General features: G+C 41.2%; 1 protein-coding gene across 5 annotated transcripts in view; it reads right to left on the reverse strand.

Moving 5' to 3' along the window:
• Positions 1 to 903: 903 nt before the first annotated feature.
• The window catches only part of PAK1 (p21 (RAC1) activated kinase 1), a 164,425-nt gene continuing 145,873 nt past the window's right edge, over positions 904 to 19,455 (reverse strand). For 4 of the 5 annotated variants that reach the window (XM_060160104.1, XM_060160106.1, XM_060160107.1 and 1 more), the window contains 5 exons: positions 15,630 to 15,747; positions 11,284 to 11,383; positions 10,064 to 10,260; positions 6,917 to 7,054; positions 904 to 2,234 (listed from right to left, as the gene is read on the reverse strand). In XM_060160104.1, the coding sequence (XP_060016087.1) occupies positions 2,148 to 2,234; positions 6,917 to 7,054; positions 10,064 to 10,260; positions 11,284 to 11,383; positions 15,630 to 15,747 (640 nt within the window). In that variant the 3' untranslated portion in view covers positions 904 to 2,147. Of the gene's footprint in view, positions 2,235 to 6,916; positions 7,601 to 10,063; positions 10,261 to 11,283; positions 11,384 to 15,629; positions 15,748 to 19,455 lie in introns of those variants that run through there. The other variant, XM_060160108.1, reaches the window with a different exon arrangement.

A 19,455-nucleotide genomic window follows, 5' to 3' on the forward strand; every position in this document is an offset into this window, starting at 1 on the left:
CCTTCTACCTTATACATAAGCAATCCAATTGTACTTGTCCTTTCAGTAACTGCATGGAGGTTCTCCTGTGCCTGTGTATTTTTTTTTCATAATATCGGGGGTCACCAATCATCACTTTTGACCCCTTAATCTAAAAGCCATAACCACATAGCTTTATAAGAGTTGTTGGCTCACTCAGTCCTCACTGGAGTTACCTCCTTCACTTGGAGGTGGGGATGGGGAGTGTGATGGTTAGTTCTGTCAACTTGTCTGGGAAGCCCATTATCTGGTTAAATGTTATTTCTGGGTGTGTCTTTGAGGGCGTATCCAGAAGAGTTTAGCATTTGAATTGATGGACTGAATAAAGCAGATGGCCCTCCCCAATGTGGGCATCATCCAATTAGTTGATGGCCTGAATAGAACAAAAAGGGAGAGGAAGGCTGCTCCCTGACTATACAGCTGGGACATTGATCTCTGTCTGACTATACAACTGGGATATTGATCTTCTCCTACCCTCAGTGCTCCTGGTTTTCAGGCATCAGACTTGGACTAGAATCTACACCATGGCTCTCTGGCTGTCTGGCCTTCAAACTACACCACTGGCTTTCATGGGTCTCCAACTTGCAGATGCAGATCATGGGACTTCTCACCCTCCACAACTACCTAAGCCAATACCTTATGATATACGAACATTTTTGGCCCATTTCTCTTAATTAAATTATATTTTCAAGTGTTAAGAATAAAGAATACACATTGAAGTATATAGTGGTAAAGGGGCAGCTTATCTGCAACTTAATCTCAAATGATTCCGGAAGAAAAAAAAAATTTTTTTCCCTTAACTTTCAAAATATCAAAATAAAAAATTAGAAAAGAAAGGAAGGGGAGAAGGAAGGAAAGAAACAAAGAAAGGCATACTCCAAGTAGAATATTTTCATCTCCTTTTATTGAAGGAAATAAAACTTGTGCTGCAGAGGCAGTAGTACCTCAGAGCATGACAAGGTAGCCATTGGGGCTGACATGACAAGCCATAATGCTGGCCAGGGGTCCTACCATAATGGGAGGACCAAAACCACAAAGATAGCAGGAGGTAGCAAACATCCCCAACACCCAGTGCAGGCATTTCCATTTGCAGAGAGCTTGGCCATGCATTGTAAAAACAGGGTCCCCTCACAGCTGGCAGACTATCATCTCAGGCCAACAAATCCATCCAAAACTAACACGTAGCCTCAGATTTGGAGATCGTTCCCTTTGACCCAAAGATTCAGGCCATCAGAAGATCTGAGTTAATCTTTTAGCTCTTTATTGCTGATGGAAAAAGAGGCTGAGTTCTTGAAACATCACATAGGTATAGCTGGACAGGTGCTGATGCCCAGCCTTGTTCTAAAAGCAGCTACATTTTTTTTCCTGACTTTTCACACGGCTCTCACCCAGCATGTGCTCTAGGAAACCTCTCAACGTTCTAAACAAGGACAGAATGAGGGCAGCAGCCTAGGGGGATTTAGGGAGTCAAAAGCTGCTACACAGCCAAGACCATTTCACAGGAAATAGCGTGGGGAACACTATTAGGTCAAGATCCTCCCACACAGCTGCTAGAAGCGTACTCAAAGAAAAATGTGGTAGCTCTCCCTCCCACATCAGGATCAGCTGTGCCAAAGTCATGGTCCAGAAAAAAAAGAGCCATTTCATGTCCCTGGAAGAATATCAACCTCCATGGCATTTCTCAAGTTATTCCAATTTTCAAGTACAATAGTGTGTTTGGGCAGTTTTGAAATAGAAAAGCAAGCACTAAAGAAAAATCTCAACCGACTGCAAATTGATAATATTATAAAGCCAAAAATTTATACAGTCAAGAACTGATGGGTGGAGGAAGGATTCTGCTATGTAGAAACAGGAGTCCAAGGGTTTATTCATATAAGCCCTTGATCATAAACCACCCTCACATCCACAGATTGGGAGCAAATTCCTTATTTTAAAATGGCCATCATCCGATTAGTCAACTGCAGTTCTCTTCGATGCTGGACACATGGTTTTCAAGGATCAAAGTCTTGAGAGCACTAGATCAGGAAAGGGGAGGAGCAAGACAAGGAAGAGCAACAGGGGCTGGAATTTCCGAAATGAGCATTTACTTCACAGAAGGCGTGGCACAATGAAGCTGGGGTGACGTGGTTTTAGTGATTGTTCTTGGTTGCCTCCTTTGCGGCAGCAATCAGTGGAGTGAGGCTGGAGAGGGGCTTGGCAATCTTCAGGAACTGATGCTAAAGAGGAGAAAAAGAACAAAAGACACATGACAATTTACCATTCTTCCTCAGCAACCATTACAAGATGATAAGGGCATCCATGTTTGCACAAGGTGCTGCCTGGAGAGCTTCAGATCATCATCCCCAAATTGAAGCATATCTTTAAAAGATAATATATCATTTTGGAGAATTGTTTGGCAGTATCTACCTACAGCTAAATACACGTCTATCCTATATCCCAGCAATTCCACTTCTAGATATATTTCCAAGAGAAATGAGCTTGTGAATCCACCAGAAGACACAAACAAAAATGCTCATAGCAGCTTTACTTATTACAGTCATAACTGAAAAGAACCCAAATGTCCAAGATAATGGAAGAATGAATAATATTATATTTATATAATACCACACAAAAATTACAGAACAAAAAAGGATAAATAATTGATACACTAACAACAGGATGAATCGCACAGACATTATGTTGCATGAAAGAAGCCAGACACAAGAGAGCTCATATTGTAGGATTCTATTTTATATTAGGTAAGACCAAACTATGGTGATAATCAGAATAATAATCAGCTCAGAGGGAAGGTTATTAATTGATCATGACCCAATGGTACATTGCAATACTGCATTTTAGGAGCATTGATCTAGCAATTTGTTGTTCTATCCTTGAATCTAGTAAGGCTAATTAACCCAGGAAGGACTTCAATGGCTTGGTTCTTTCCCAAACCACTTTCACTGGGCTGTACTTTGGGCCACACCCACAACTATTAAAGAAGACCATTTTGGAGAAAACACCATATGAAACCTCTTTTTATGTTTTCAGTAAAAAACATTATGGAAAACGATTCTTTATGTAACTCAGAGCCTCTTAACTATAAATGACTTTTCTTACATTTACTAGTGAAAAAGCTTTGTGTCTTGAGGATGTAGGATGTTTCTTCCATTTGATAAGAAACATAGGAACTAACATATTTCCTTTTCTGTCCTCGCTACCAGGAAACTAAGAACCAAATCTGATGTTAAAACAAAACTATTTAACTCAAATGATTAGCATATTTGATTCTTCTGCCATCCTCATAAGTCTCTTCATTAATCATATTGTATATGTATATACACACACATATAAACATATTTACACATATTCTTTGCTGGAAGTGCTTCAACTTCTTTTTGGACAGAGATAGGATATAAAGAGGTACTGAGAGCAAGAAGTTACTATTACTACAAAAGGAATAAAAGATCTTGGCTAAATCATGAAGATATGAATCCAAACATAAAACCCTATGTATTTCTGTCCATATATGTGTTTTCACAGGAGACAAAGATGTGAAGCTTTCATGATTTAAGACTCTGAAAGTCATGGTTTTGAATATTTACAATGTACAGTAACAAATTAAAGAGTCAGTGTTCTCAGATCACATGTTTATACAACTCCCCTCCCAGCTGAGAAAGTAGCATGATCCAACACCCAACTGGGAGGCCTCAATTTCCTTCTCTGTGTAATGAACAAAGCAGATGAGATAAGCCCTAAGGTCTTTCAAGTTTTAACACTCTGAGCCAAGCAGTGGCCAAGAGCACACACACTTGAGAGCCAAATAGACATAGGTTGACATCCTGGATCCACTGCTTATCAGCTACATAATCATGGAAAAGTTACTAAACACTTGAAACCTCAGTTGCCTCACCTGTAGAAATGCGAAAACAAGAATCTATTAACTCACAAGGTTTTTAAAAAGAATAGATGAAAAAATATATAAAGTGCTTAGTGCCTAGAATGTGGTAAAAATTCAACATAATATATTTATTAGTAGTTATATTATATCAGGAAGGAAACTCTAGAAGGCATTCATCTTTCAAAAACTATATTTTAATACCTAATTAACAATATTATCTTGAGGCTTAGAATAGTATTTGCACATTTCCCAAAGCTTAGGGTTTCCAGAACAAACCTCATATAAAAGGCAAAGGATCCTATATTATACTGCCTGTTGTAAGGGGGTTTTATTCCCAAAGGATGCTAGAAACTAATGGGTTACACTTGGCAGAACTCAGATCTCATATCTAATAGACCAGTGCTCTGTAGTCAGTTACTCTGATTACAAAGAGGTGCTAAATATATTCCAGAGGGTAACATTTCAATGAAGGTTTAAGCAATCCCATTTAATTCAACAAGTATTTTCTGAATACCTATATTTTATTGAAGTGTAGCTGATGTACAATGTTATATAAATTACAGGTGTACAACATAGTGATTCACAATTTTTTTTTTTTTTTTTTTTTTGCGGTACACGGGCCTCTCACTGTTGTGGCCTCTCCCGTTGCGGAGCACAGGCTCCGAACGCGCAGGCTCCGGACACGCAGGCTCAGCGGCCATGGCTCACGGGCCCAGCCACTCCACGGCATGTGGGATCTTCCCGGACCGGGGCACGAACCCGTATCCCCTGCATCGGCAGGCGGACTCCCAACCACTGCGCCACCAGGGAGGCCCCACAATTTTTTTTAACATCTTTATTAGAGTATAATTGCTTTACAATGGTGTGTTAATTTCTGCTGTATAACAAAATGAATCAGCTATACATATACGTATATCCCCATATCCCCTCCCTCTTGCGTCTGCCTCCCACCCTCCCTATGCCACCCCTCTAGGTGGACACAAAGCACCGAGCTGATCTCCCTGTGCGACGCAGCTGCTTCCCACTAGCTATCTATTTTATATTTGGTAGTGTATATATGTCCATGCTACTCTCTCACTTCGTCCCAGCTTACCCTTCCCCCTCCCTGTGTCCTCAAGTCCATTCTCTGTCTGCATCTTTATTCCTGTCCTGCCCCTAGGTTCTTCAGAACCATTTTTTTCTTAGATTCCGTATATATGTGTTAGCATACGGTATTTTTCTCTGACTTACTTCACTTAGCATAGTATCCTCCAAATCCATCCATGTTGTTATAAATGGCAAGATTTCATTCTTTTCATGGTTGAGTAGTATTCCACTGTATGGAATATTCTTTATCCATGCATCTGTTGATGGACACTTAGGTTGCTTCCATATCTTGGCAATTGTAAATAGTGCTGCTATGAATATTGGGCTGCATGTATCTTGTCAAATTAGTGCTTTTGTTTCTTTCATATATATACCCAGGAGTGGAACCATTGGGTCATATGGTAGTTCTATTTTGAGTTTTTTAAGAAACTTCCATACTGTTTTCCATATTGGCTGCACCAATTTACATTCCCACCAAGAATGTAGGAGGGTTCCCTTTTCTCCATACCCTCTCCAGCATTTATTATTTGTGTTCTTTTTGATGATGGCCATTCTGACAGATACGAGGTGATATCTCATTGTGGTTTTGATTTGCATTTCCCTGATGCTTAGTGATGTTGAGCATCTTTTCATGTGCCTGTTGACCATCTGCATTTCCTCTTTGGAGAAATGTCTATTCAGGTCTTCTGCCCATTTTTTAACTGGGTTGTTTTGGGGTTTTTTTGCTGAGTTGTATGAGCTGTTTATATAGTTTGGATATTAACCCTTTATCAGTCATATCACTCGCAAATGTTTTCTCCCACTGAATACCTATTTTGAGTCAGGTCTCAGGTATAAGAGGAGACAAGAGATTAATAAGATAGAAGTTATAATCTAGTAAGAAAGACAGAATTGTTCATAACTAACTTTAATGTGGTACAGTATGGTAGGTCCTGCCCTGCCCTGACCAGTTGCTCTTCGTCCTCATAATACGAAAGTAACTGACTATGAAAGCCTACAAATTAATCATTGTCATTAAGTTGCATGTGATACTTATTAAAGCACCAGTTGGCACTGTAGTAAAATAACACTAGGAATGAGAAATTGTACCCGAGACATAAATGTTAAATACAAATAATGTGGTCAGCTAAAAGCAGTTTTTACAACCATACGAAATAATTATGCTGTAATTTCAGGATTAAGCTGGTGGAGTATAATAGGCTTGGTAAACCCCCAGCTCCAGGTTCCCCACAGCCTGGCAGGATCTTACTCCAAACAAGCAGACTATATGGGACTTCCCTGGCAGTCCAGTGGTTAAGACTCTGCACTTCCACTGCAGGGGGCGTGGGTTCGATCCCTGGTCAGGGAACTAAGATCCTGCGTGCTGTGTGGTGCAGCCAAAAATTTTATAAACAAACAAACAAACAAACAAGCAGACTATCATCCCCACCATCTGAGAGGGTTTCCAATGAAGAAACTGGGAAGACTTGAAAAGCTGCACTAACTAACCTCTACACTAATGCCCTCTGATATACTGAAAATCGATCTTTTGAGCTTATCCCAGTAAAATATAACTTGTATAAGATTTGAACATCAAAGAGTTTCTTCTCATTAAGACTCACTCAAACTCTGCCAGACTAATTCAGGCAGAACAAAACAGGCACCAGAGGAAGATACAAGCAAAGCTCAACAGGAGCTCAGAAAGTAACTCTATAAGATACAGCCTAGGAGAATGTACAGAGTTTTAATAGGCTGAAGAAGAGCCTAAGGGAATAACATGAGCAAAGGCCCAAGGATAAAGATGAGGGAACTAGGAATACAAATTGAGCATGGGATGTGCTAGGACAGAAGCTTAGTTCTATAACAGCCAGTACCTCACAGACAAAAATGAAGCAAAAAAAAGCCTTGGTTTAGTGATTTCTCAAATTAGGTGCTTCCCTGCATAGGGACAGTTACCTGCAACAGCTCTTTAGCTGAACCTCTCTTCTCCACATCCATTTCAAGACAGCGGTTCAGAAAGTCTCGGAAGATAGCTGACAGCTTCTCTGGGTTCTGAAGCTCCGGGGTCCCATTGGTGGCGATGAGGTACAAGGCCTGGCAATACAAACAGAGAATTGCCTTGGGCTCCAACTGAGGTTCTCTCTTGGTCCCCAGACAGGCCCTCTAGAAATATGGTCAGCTGCTTTCTGCCTTCAGAACACAAAGAGGCAGCTTTGGTATACTGGAAAGAATATGAGTTAAGGGTCAGGTTTAACATTTAAAGGCCATGTAACCAGGTGCAAGCCAGTGAACTTCCAACTTCTTCATCTGTAAAACAGGGATGATAATAGTGCCTATCTCACACGTCTGAAAAATAAAACAAGATAGTATATTAAAAGCACTCTGTAAGCTTATGAAGTGTTACTGACCCAAGGGTTTATTATTATCCTTGATTATAGATCTAAATGGTTTATTATTCATTTAGCATGATGATTTAAACACCTGCCCACTTGCTGAAGGAAATTATTCCTGGTGCCATCACTTCAGTCATCTAAAAACTCATCTCTTCTAGCAGGACAGAAATATGTATAAAGGAAGCGTTCTGTAAAGGAGCAACCTGTTTCACTGTTGCCATCCTGGTCCCCTAACATGAAGTATCTCCTGGGAAAGGTAAAGAAAAACACAGTCAAACTAAACCTTTTAAAGCACTCAGCACTTTAATTCATAAAGTGTTTACACAAATACTGTCTCACTTAATGACCACAATAACTCTGGGTAATAGGCAGGGCAAGAATTATCATCCCCATTTCACAGATAAAGCCCAGAAACATAAAGAAATATGCCTGGAATCATGCTGGTTACACAAGTTCATGTCCTCTGACTCTACTCCCAATCTTAGTTCTGTCACGCCCTACTGATATCATTTTCAAGGCCACTCTAAGGTGGCAGAAGATGAGCGGCATGTGGATCCACCGGGCAAAACTGGGGGCCGAGGGTAGAAACTACGAAGGTAGTTTTACTTTGGTACACTAAAGCACTTTTCAATAATCAGAGCTATCCAACTAAGATTAGATGACCACCTATCAGTGACAATGCACAGGGAATTCCTGCACTGAATGGGAGGTTGGAATAAACAACAAAATGAAAACAATAAAAATAACTCTCACCTTTGCCCATGATCAAAATTACCAACCTACTTGCATCTGTATTCACATACCCTGCTTTCCCTCTCCTATTACAACGGATAAATTGGGCATATTCTAATCTAATGCTCTTTACTTCAGTACTTGATCCAACCCCCTTCATCTACTTAAGGACATCACTCCTACAGATGTCACTTCTCTTTTTTTTTTTTTTTTTTTTGCGGTACGTGGGCCTCTCACTGTTGTGGCCTCTCCCGTTGTGGAGCACAGGCTCCGGACGCGCAGGCTCAGCGGCCATGGCTTACAGGCCTAGCTGCTCCGCGGCATGTGGGATCTTCCTGGACCGGGGCACGAACCCGCGTCCCCTGCATTGGCAGGCGGACTCTCAACCACTGCGCCACCAGGGAAGCCCATGTCACTTCTCTCTTGAACATGACCATTTTCCTCTCCACTAGATCAGTCCCATCTGCACAAAAACATGCTATAATAATATCTTAAAAAAAAAAAAAAAGGGACCTCCCTGGTGGCACGGTGGTTAAGAATCCACCTGCCAATGCAGGGTAGACGGGTTTAAGCCCTGGTCCGGGAAGATCCCACATGCTGCGAAGCAACTAACCCCGTGCGCCACAACTACTGAGCCTGCACTCTAGAGCCCGTGAGCCACAACTACTGAGCCCGCATGCCACAACTACTAAAGCCTGCACACCTAGAGCCTGTGCTTCGCAACAAGTGAAGCCACCACAATGAGAAGCCCACGCACCACAACAAAGAGTAGCTCCTGCTCATTGCAACTAGAGAAAGCCCCCGTGCAGCAACGAAGACACAACACAGCCATAAACAAACAAACAAACAAACAAACAAACCCTCCCTCGACTCCACTTTAATATATTGCTCCACTGTTACCTTAACAAAACTCCTTACCTTAAAGCAAAACTCCTTTAAAAGAAAACAACAACGAAAAGTAAAAACTAACTGCTTACACATGCCATCTCAACTTTGCCCACTCTGGTGAATTTACTCTAATTAGGCTTTCATTCCTATCACTCCAGTGAAACTGATTGTCAAAGTCATCAATAACCTTCACACTGGCAAATCTAATGATCATTTCTTAGCGTTATCTTAAATGCAACCTATCAGTCAGGTTTGACACAGTGATTCATCCTCCTTCTCGAAACACTTTGTCCTCTTGGCCTCCAGGACACTTCTCTCAGTTCTCCTACCTGGAAGGCTACTCATTGGCCACTTTGCTAGCTCCTCTAACCTGTTAACATGACAGTATCCCAGGTCTCAGTACTCTCCCCTCACTCCCTAGGTGAGTGATCTCATTATCAACTAGTTCTGATTTTTAAATAAACCAACTATATAATACCTACTAATAAATTTATATTTAGAGTACTGACCTCTCACCCTTGAACTCTGAACTCTTACGCCCAATTCTACTCAGTATTTCCACTTGGATGTTTAATAAACATTTCAAATTAACACAGAACCTTGTCCACTCTGTTCACTCACTTCAGGGACACTGGCCTCCTTGGTTTTCCCTAGAATATATCAAGCACGTTCTCAAAACAAGTTCTTTATATACTTGACACCTGGAAAACTCTTACGTCAGATTAATCTCATGGCTCACTACTTTATTTTCTTCAGATTTCTCCTCAAATAACTTATAAGAGAAGACTTCATTCTCTACCTAGAATAAAATAGCACACTTCTCCCTCCTTCCCCCCTTACTCTCTTAAGCCACTTACTCTGCTTTTTTTCACAGATCTTATCTTCTGTTACTATATATTAATTTATTATCAGTAGAACAGTTTCTTGCCCATGATAAGAACTCAAATAATCATTGAATAAATGAATGAATGACTGCTAATATACCTTTTCTTTAAGCATTTATACTTTAAATTCAACAGTGCCTAGTTTTTATCCAGAAAAGAGAAATCCAACAGCCCAAACATCTTGATATGGGCCTAGTAACACTCACTCTCAGAGGATTTTCATTAAGGTATGGGGGCTCCCCTTCAATCATTTCGATGGCCATGATGCCCAGGGACCAAATGTCAACCTTAGGCCCATAGGCCTTCCGTGTCACAACCTCTGGTGCCATCCAGTACGGTGTTCCCACCATAGTGCTCCGTTTGCTCTGCTCTGGGGTGATCTGGGCACAGAATCCAAAGTCAGCTGGAAAAAGAAAGGACAAGACAGAAAGGATTTATATGTAGGGTATGCCTTCTGTAAATACTGACTCTGTGCCTACCCCTAGGTATCAAGCTCTGCCTGCATCCTAGTCACTGCATCCCTTGTCTCTCCAAAGCCAGAATCACTTAACTGCCACCTTCAGCTCTTAGCCTGTCTCCTGTTCAACCCTGAAGGAGGAACATAACAAATATCATCTCTGGCTTCCTTACCCCTCCTCAAACCAGAAGCGCTAGGCATTAAAGTCCAAGCCACCCCCTTGCCCCAGTACTGCTTTCTTCTTGAAAATCATTCCCATACACCAGTATCTGGTAACTAGGTCCTTGCTTTATTTCCTGGGCATGAGTCCTGGACTTAAACCCTAATCACCTACAACTAGGCATGGCCCTGCTTTAATAAGTTCCTCACCCTGTGCCCCAGGACAGAGACTGCTAACAGTCCTCCCATAAGCAGCCCATCCACCTGTGACACAACCTGTTTGTCTGGACTATTAGTCCTTACACATTCGAACAAAATGTTCTGCCTGCAGTTCATTCCCATTATATTGCAATTATACATTTATTTAATTATGAGGCCTTCAATAAGAAGGACTGTCTTCTTACTCATTTTTTTCATTCCCAGAGGGCCCAGCATACAACAGACATTTAATAAAAGTTTGCTGAATGAATGACTGAATGAAAGAAGTTACACTAAACTCTTTCTTCTAATTATGTATTTTGTGTTCCCCATACTAGATTGAGAACTACTTAAATACAGGCAAAAGTATCCTCAGCGCCCATCACGGGTCCTAGCACATAGTGGGCATTCAGTAAAGTTTTTTGGCTGAATGTATAAATGAGTGGGAAAAAAAAAGAAATGTCATCCTATATAGTGCTGAGTAATATAAAGTGTCCGCATATCCAAGGAAATACAGATTCTCTGGCGAGTCTTGTAGCTACTCTTATATGATTATCATCCCAGAGGAGACAGGGTCCCACAGGGAAGAGAAGTATTACCACTCCTACTCACTTAGCTTGACGGAGCCATCCATTCCCAACAGGATGTTGTCACTCTTGATGTCTCTATGAATAACTTGGCTCGAATGCAGAAACTCCAAAGCCTGCAGGCACTATTGAAGCGGTGTGGGCAGAGGGAGAAAGAAAGGACATATAATATGAAGACTTAAGAATATCGCTAATCCAACCTGCTCATTTGATGATAACAAAAGTGAGGCCCCAGTGAGTAAAAGGACTTACTCCAAATAAGTGGAAGAGGCAGGTCTGGAACCTAGTCTCCTGTCTCCTAGCTAAGCATTCTTCTAACATTCCGTGCTGCCTTATATCTTTCTTATAATATACTTGACCATACTGTATTATAACATAGCTTGTAATAGTTTTCTTTAACTACGGGAGTTCCTCCAAAGTATTTTAGAGTTGTTTACAGAACATCAGCACCTTGACAAAGAACCCGAGGCAACAAAAAATAAATAAATACTGAGGAAGAATGGAAGGGATTTCGTAATGAAAAAACTGGAGGAAAGTGAGAGTCACATTTGGGAAACTAGACAAACGGAAATGATATTAGAAGCAGTGAACTTAGGAGGATAATCTTATTTTGGTGAGGAGATAAATTTGTACTGTTTGGGGTATGCTGGTTTTTATATTCCTATAAAGAGTTGCAGACTAACGTCCATAGGCCACTGCAAATGTGAATCTTAGAGTTCTGTAGAGAGGCTGGACTTGAAATAAATGTTTACAAGTCATTCGTGAAGAGGTGATTTTTTTTTTTCTTTTTAAGTTATGGTAATGGTTGGAACTGGCAAATGCTATAGGAGATAGAGGAGAAAGAAAAGAACCTTGGAAAATACCCAGACTTAGCAAGCAGAATAAGTAACATAGAGACTGAATGGAACAATGAAAATGCATGGTTCTGACCAACAATATTATTCTAGACAAATCTCTTACTCCCTCTGGGCTACTGGCTATCTCCCAACTGTAAAATGTGGGGATCAGAAAAGATACTCTCAGAGTTACTACTAAATCTACTAGTTTAAGTTCATAACTGAAAGCTAAAATTTTAGGGGCTTCCACTGATTAAAAAACACTAAAAATGCAAACCAGTTAGAAGATACTATTTAAATATTCTCAACTTAATACTTCACTTTCTAAGAACATATCAATGGCTAAATTAAAAACAAACCAATATTCAGAAGCGGCTTTTCCCTGGAAAAGTATGACTTGCTTTCCTAAGGAGGCTAGAGACTTTGGCCTCTGGATGTAAAAAATTATGAACAGGGACTTCGCTGGTGGCGCAGTGGTTAAGAATCCGCCTGCCGGGTCTTCCCTGATGGTGCAGTGGTTGAGTCCGCCTGCCGATGCAGGGTACACGGGTTCGTGCCCCGGTCCGGGAAGATCCCACATACTGCGGAGTGGCTGGGCCCGTGAGCCATGGCCGCTGAGCCTGCACGTCCCGAGCCTGTGCTCCGCAATGGGAGAGGCCACAACAGTGAGAGGCCCGCATACCGCAAAAAAAAAAAAAAAAAAAAAAAAATCCGCCTGCCAATGCAAGGGACATGGGTTCAGTCCCTCCTCCAGGAAGATCCCAGATGCCACAGAGCAACCAAGCCTGTGCGCCACAACTACTGAGCCTGTGCTCTAGAGCCCGGGAGCCACAACTACTGAAGCCCACTCACCTAGAGCCCGTGCTCCACAACAAGAGAAGCCACTGCAATGAGAAACCCGTGCACCACAACAAAGAGTAGCCCCCGCTTGCCGCAACTAGAGAAAGCCCACACGCAGCAACGAAGACCCAAAGCAGCCAAAACTTAATTAAATTTAAATTAAATATATAAACAATTTAAAAATTTAATTTAAAAAATATATTTTTTAAACAAAATATATTTTGTTTAAATTTAAAAAATATATAAACAAAAAGGATGATTTAAAAAATATATAATTTAAAATATATATAAATTAAAATATTAAATAATTAAATATTTAAATAATTCAATAATTAAATATTTAAATAATTAAATATTTAAATTTAAAAATATATAAACAAAAAGGATGATTTCAAGAAATTGGAACCCTCATGCATTGCTGGTGGGAATATAAAATGGTACAGCCACTGTGGAAAACATTTTGGCCAGTCCTTAAAATATTAAATATAGAGTTGCTGTATGACCAGAATTTCCACTCCTAGGCATATACCCAAGAGAAATGAAAATATACATCCAACCAACAACTTGTACGTGAATGTTCACAGCATCATCCATAACAGCCAAAAAGTGGAAATTACCCAAATGTCCATCAACTGATGGAAAGATAAGTAAATAGAATCTTATTTGCTAATAAAAGGACATATGCTATAACACAGATGAACCTTCAAAACATTATGCTAAGCAAAAGAAGCCAGTCAGATGCACATATTATATGATTCCATTTACATGAAATGCCTGGGACAAGCAAATATATAGAGACAGAAAATAGTTTAGTGGTTGCATAGGGCTGGGAGGGCTGGGAAAGAGGGTGGGGCGGGGTGACTGCTAATAGATACGGAGTTTCGTTTTAGGGTGTCGAAAATGTTCTAAAATTGATTATGGTGATGGCTACATAACTCAATATAATAAAACCCATTAAGTTATACACTTTAAATGGGTGAATAATATGGTATGTGAATTATATCTCAATAAAGGTATTTTTAGAAAGGGGAACTATCTCTATGAGAACTTAAGGATATAGTAATGCCACCTATTTAGGTAACATTTAAATATTTCTCCAAATGCTTTTTGATCCATATGGTACCCCAAAGGCATATACAGTGTGAATGTTGCAATTTCTAAGATAAATCACTTGAGGCTTATTGATTTCCCCAAGCATACATCTCAACCAGTGAAAGTCAGTCCCTGGGGTGACTGAAAAACATCTTAGACATTACAATGGTTGTGGTTTTCCAAAGGTCCCCAGTATATAAACAGATAATACAGTTTATCTATGGTATCAAATTTCATGAAGGGAATGTGATTAGGCAAAAATTTCTTAAAAGGCTCCTGGGTGGGGGAGGGAAGATAATGAAACAAAAGTTGAGAAACACTGCCTTAGTGGTACAGCAAAGAAAAGAAATCAGATCTAAGAATCCCAGGCCTGTGTTAATTCCATTAACCTATGTGTGTATGTGTTCTAGATCCCAGGGTTTTTAATGAAAATGTGATCATATTTTCTAGGACAGTATTGATTTCACATGACTTTATCTTTCCTAATATTAATATAAAAGTACATCGCTATGCCTCCAAATCTTGCATCATCAAAACCCAAGCATACTGATCCCCATAAAACTCTGAACCTAATCTTCTAATCACTTAAATCTTCTACTCTCCCTCATTCCCAAACTTTTCTATTATTAGGCTATCAGAAAGTTCCAGTCTCTTATCAGCAAAGCACCCAATATGCTCAACTTCTTCTAATACTCCCCTCATCTTCTTGCTCTAACGAAAATGTGGCTGTCCCCTGAGGACACTGCTTTCCATGGAGGCCTTGCAGAGGTATTTATTTTCCCTTCTTATACAAGCATTTTACAGACTTGAGACATATAATAGCAATGAGGAGAGAGGAGAATACCTATTTAAGCTTTGTTTCCTATTTCTTTTGCCTGGAAGTATTTTACCCTAGATTTTTGTTTGGCTTACTCTTTCATACCATTCAGATCTTTACTCAAATCTACGGCAAAACCTTCCCTGACTACTCTGTCTGAAATAGTACCTCCTCTTGTCACTATCTTTTTTTTTTTTTTTTTTTTTGCGGTACGCGGGCCTCTCACTGTTGTGGCCTCTCCCGTTGCGGAGCACAGGCTCCGGACCCGCAGGCTCTGCGGCCATGGCTCATGGGCCTAGCTGCTCCGCGGCATGTGGGATCTTCCTGGACCGGGGCACGAACCCGCATCCCCTGCATCGGCAGGCGGACTCTCAACCACTGCGCCACCAGGGAAGCCCTGTCACTATCTTTTTATTCTACTTTATTTCCTTCATAGCACATGAATAAAGCAGGAAAGCAGAATAAAAATATGATTAAAACATATACCCATATAAAAGAGGTAAAGGAAAATAAGTGTTCATAGCAGTTATTTTTAAGAGGTTGAAATTATGCGTGATTATGCATATATATACATATGTGTGTATATATATATTTTTTGGAACTTTCTAACTTTCAGAATATAGTAATCTTTAAAAACAGGTATAAAAAGAGGATGATGGGAGAGAGTACAACTAATTTCTCCCACCTCTACAGTGCCCAGGCTGAGATTCCTTCAGACGCAGAACTTTGAGATATATGGACATGGAGACCACGTCCTGCTCAAGTCTGGTTGGCCACTTGCCTTACCTCACGGCACACAGCTGCAATCTGGCCTTCATCCATGCAGGTTTCTGTTACCACGTCTGTCAAAGAACCTCCAGCCAAATATTCCATGACAACCCATAGCTCATCTCCCACGAGGTAACTGTAGGAGTAAAGATAAAGGGTGAGGAGGAATAGAGTACCCTGGACCACAGCAGTGGCTTTCAAAGGATAAGCATATACCAGAGTGACTCTGCATTTCCCTCAGTTCTGGAAGAGTCCAGGGTTCTTTTTTCTAAGGAAAAGCAGAATCTGTGGGACAGGTTCACTAACTTGACATCTCTTAAGGATTCGCCTGGGGAAATCAAAGCACACTGTTCTGTGAAGCCCCAAAAGACAGAACTACAATCACTAGGTTGAAAATATAAAATTATTTCATCACAACACAAAGTAGTACTTCCTAAAATCAGGCATGATTCCCACACCTCTCTGCATGAAAGGAGAGAGCATCCAAACATTTGACAAAGATGGGATTTGGAGTCCATCTTACCAATATTAGGGAAAGTCACTAAACCTCCTTTAGAATTCTATTAGATTTGAGATCCATAAGACCCATACTGGGTCTTGTTCAAGATTCCATTCCCATAAAGTGTGGCACAGTAGATGTCAATATTTACCGAATAATTCAATGAGTAAAATAAAAGATAACTGTAAATGTAAAATGAAGTATTGACTATAAGAGCCATTGAAAAGCTGTAGAATTTTATACCCATAGCCATTATGCTGACAATGATCTCCATTTTGAATGTCTCTGATTCTAAGAATGGAATAAATTCAGTAAAGGCTGCAAAACCAAAGCTGCTTCTGGAAGCCAAGGGTTTCCAGTTAGTACTGTATCCCTAGAGAGATTATGGGGCTAACATGAGTTAAAACTGATAGTCTCACTCAGGGACTGGATAACTCAGCTCTGTTATGTGATAAACAAAAACGTCACCTAGGAGAGACCTTCGAGATGGTGGAGGAGTAAGACGTGGAGATCACCTTCCTCCCCACAAATACATTAGAAATACATCTACATGTGGAACAACTCCTACAGAACACCTACGGAAAGCTGGCAGAAGACCTGAGACTTCCCAAAAGGCAAGAAACTCCCCACGTACCTGGGTAGGCAAAAGAAAAAAGAAAAAACAGAGACAAAAGAATAGGGATGGGACCTGCACCTCTGGGAGGGACCTGTGAAGGAGGAAAAGTTTCCATACACTAGGAAGCCCCTTCACTGGTGGAGACGGGGGTCGGGGGGGGAAGCTTCGGAGCCACAGAGGAGAGCACAGCAACAGGGGTGCAGAGGGCAAAGCAGAGAGATTCCTGCACAGAGGATCAGTGTCGACCAGCACTCACCAGCCCGAGAGGCTTGTCTGCTCACCCACCGGGATGGGTGGGGGCTGGGAGCTGAGGCTTGGGCTTCGGGGGTCAGATCCCAGGGAGAGGACTGGGTTTGGCTGTGTGAACACAGCCTGAAGGGGCTAGTACGCCACAGCTAGCTGGGAGGGAGTCTAGGAAAAAGTCTGGACCTGCCTAAGAGGCAAGAGACCATTGTTTCGGGTGTGCGAGAAGGGATTCAGAGCACAGCATAAATGAGCTCCAGAGACGGGTGCAAGCCACAGTTATCAGTGCAGACCCCAGACACAGGCATGAAACGCTAAGGTTGGTGCTGCAGCCACCAAGAAGCCTGTGTGCGAGCACAGGTCACTATCTACACCTCCCCTCCCGGGAGACTATGCAGCCCACCACCGCCAGGCTGGCATGATCCAGGGACAACTTCCCTGGGAGAACATACGGCGTGCCTCAGGCTGTGGCAACGTCATGCTGGCCTCTGCCACCGCAGGCTCGCCCCGCATCCCGTACCCCTCCCGACCCCCCACAACCCCCCCACCCCCCACCCCGGCCTGAGTGAGCCAGAGCCCCCTAATCAGCTGCTACTTTATGCCTGTCCTGTCTGGGTGGGAACAGATGCCCTCAGGTGACCTACATGCAGAGGTGGGGCCAAATCCAAAACTGAACCCGGGAGCTGTGAGAACAAAGAAGAGGAAGCAAAATCTCTCCCAGCAGCCTCAGGAGCAGCAGATTAAATCTCCACAATCAGCTTGACGTACCCTGCGTCTCTGGAATACCTGAATAGACAACGAATCATCCCAAAATTGAGGTGGTGGACTTTGGGAGCAACTGTAGACTTGGGGTTTGCTTTCTACATCTAATTTGTGTCTGGTCTCATGTTTATCTTAGTTTGTATTTAGAGTTTATTATCATTGGTAGATTTGTTTATTGATTTGGTTGCTCCCTTCCTCTTTTTTTTTTATATATATACATATTTTTTTTCCTTTTTCTCTTTTTGTGAGTGTGTATGCGTATGCTTCTTTGTGTGATTTTGTCTGTATAGCTTTGCTTTTACCATTTGTCCTAGGGTTCTGTCTGTCCGTTTTTTTGTTTTGTTTTGTTTTAGTATAGTTTTTAGTGCTTGTAGTCATTGGTGGATTTGTTTTTTGGTTTGGTTGCTCTCTTCTTTTTCTTTTAATTTTTTTTATTTTTAATAATTTAAAAACATTTTTTATTTTAATAACTTTCTTTTCTTTCTTTCTTTCTTTCTTTCATTTTTTCCTCCCTTTTCTTCTGAGCTGTGTGGCTGACAGGGTCTTGGTGCTCCGGCCAGGTGCCAGGCCTATGCCTCTGAGGTGGAAGAGCCAAGTTCAGGACACTGGTCCACCAGAGACTTCCCAGCTCCACGTAATAACAAACGGTGAAAGCTCTCCCAGAGATCTCCATCTCAAAGCTAACAGCTCCACTCAACGACCAGCAAGCTACAGTGCTGGACACCCTATCCCAAACAACTAGCAAGACAGGTACACAACCCTACCCATTAGCAGAGAGGCTGCCAAAAATCATAATAAGGTCACAGACACCCCAAAACACATCAATGGATGCGGTCCTGCCCACCACAAAGACAAGATCCAGCCTCATGCACCAGAACACAGGCACCAGTCTCTTTCACCAGGAAGGAAGCCTACACAACTCACTGAACCAAACATACCCACTGGGGGCAGACACCAAAAACAACAGGAACTGCGAACCTGAAGCCTGTGAAAAGAAGACCCTCAAACACCAGTAAGTTAAGCAAAATGAGAAGACAGAGAAACACACAGCAGATGAAGGAGCAAGGTAAAAACCCACGAAACCAAACAAATGAAGAGGAAACAGGCAGTCTACCTGAAAAAGAATTCAGAGTAATGATAGTAAAGATGATCCAAAATCTTGGAAACAGAATGGAGAAAATACAAGAAAGGTTTAACAAGGACCTAGAAGAACTAAAGGGCAAACAAACAATGATGAACAACACAATAAATGAAATTAAAAATTCTCTAGAAGGAATCAATAGCACAATAACTGAGGCAGAAGAACAGATAAGTGACCTGGAAGATAAAATAGTGGAAATAACTACCACAGAGAAGAATAAAGAAAAAATAATGAAAAGAATTGAGGACAGTCTCAGAGACCTCTGGGACAACATTAAATGCACCAACATTCGAATTATAGGGGTCCCAGAAGAAGAAGAGAAAAAGAAAGGGATTGAGAAAATATTTGAAGAGATTATAATTGAAAATTTCCCTAATATGGGAAAGGAAATAGTCAATCAAGTCCAGGAAGCACAGAGAGTCCCATACAGGATAAATCCAAGGAGAAATATGCCAAGACACATATTAATCAAACTATCAAAAATTAAATGCAAAAAAAAAATAGTAAAAGCAGCAAGGGGAAAACAACAAATAACAGACAAGGGAATTCCCATAAGGTTAACAGCTGATCTTTCAGCACAAAC

This window comes from Lagenorhynchus albirostris, chromosome 9 (assembly GCF_949774975.1).
Source record: "Lagenorhynchus albirostris chromosome 9, mLagAlb1.1, whole genome shotgun sequence".
NCBI classification, from domain to species: Eukaryota; Metazoa; Chordata; class Mammalia; order Artiodactyla; family Delphinidae; genus Lagenorhynchus; species Lagenorhynchus albirostris.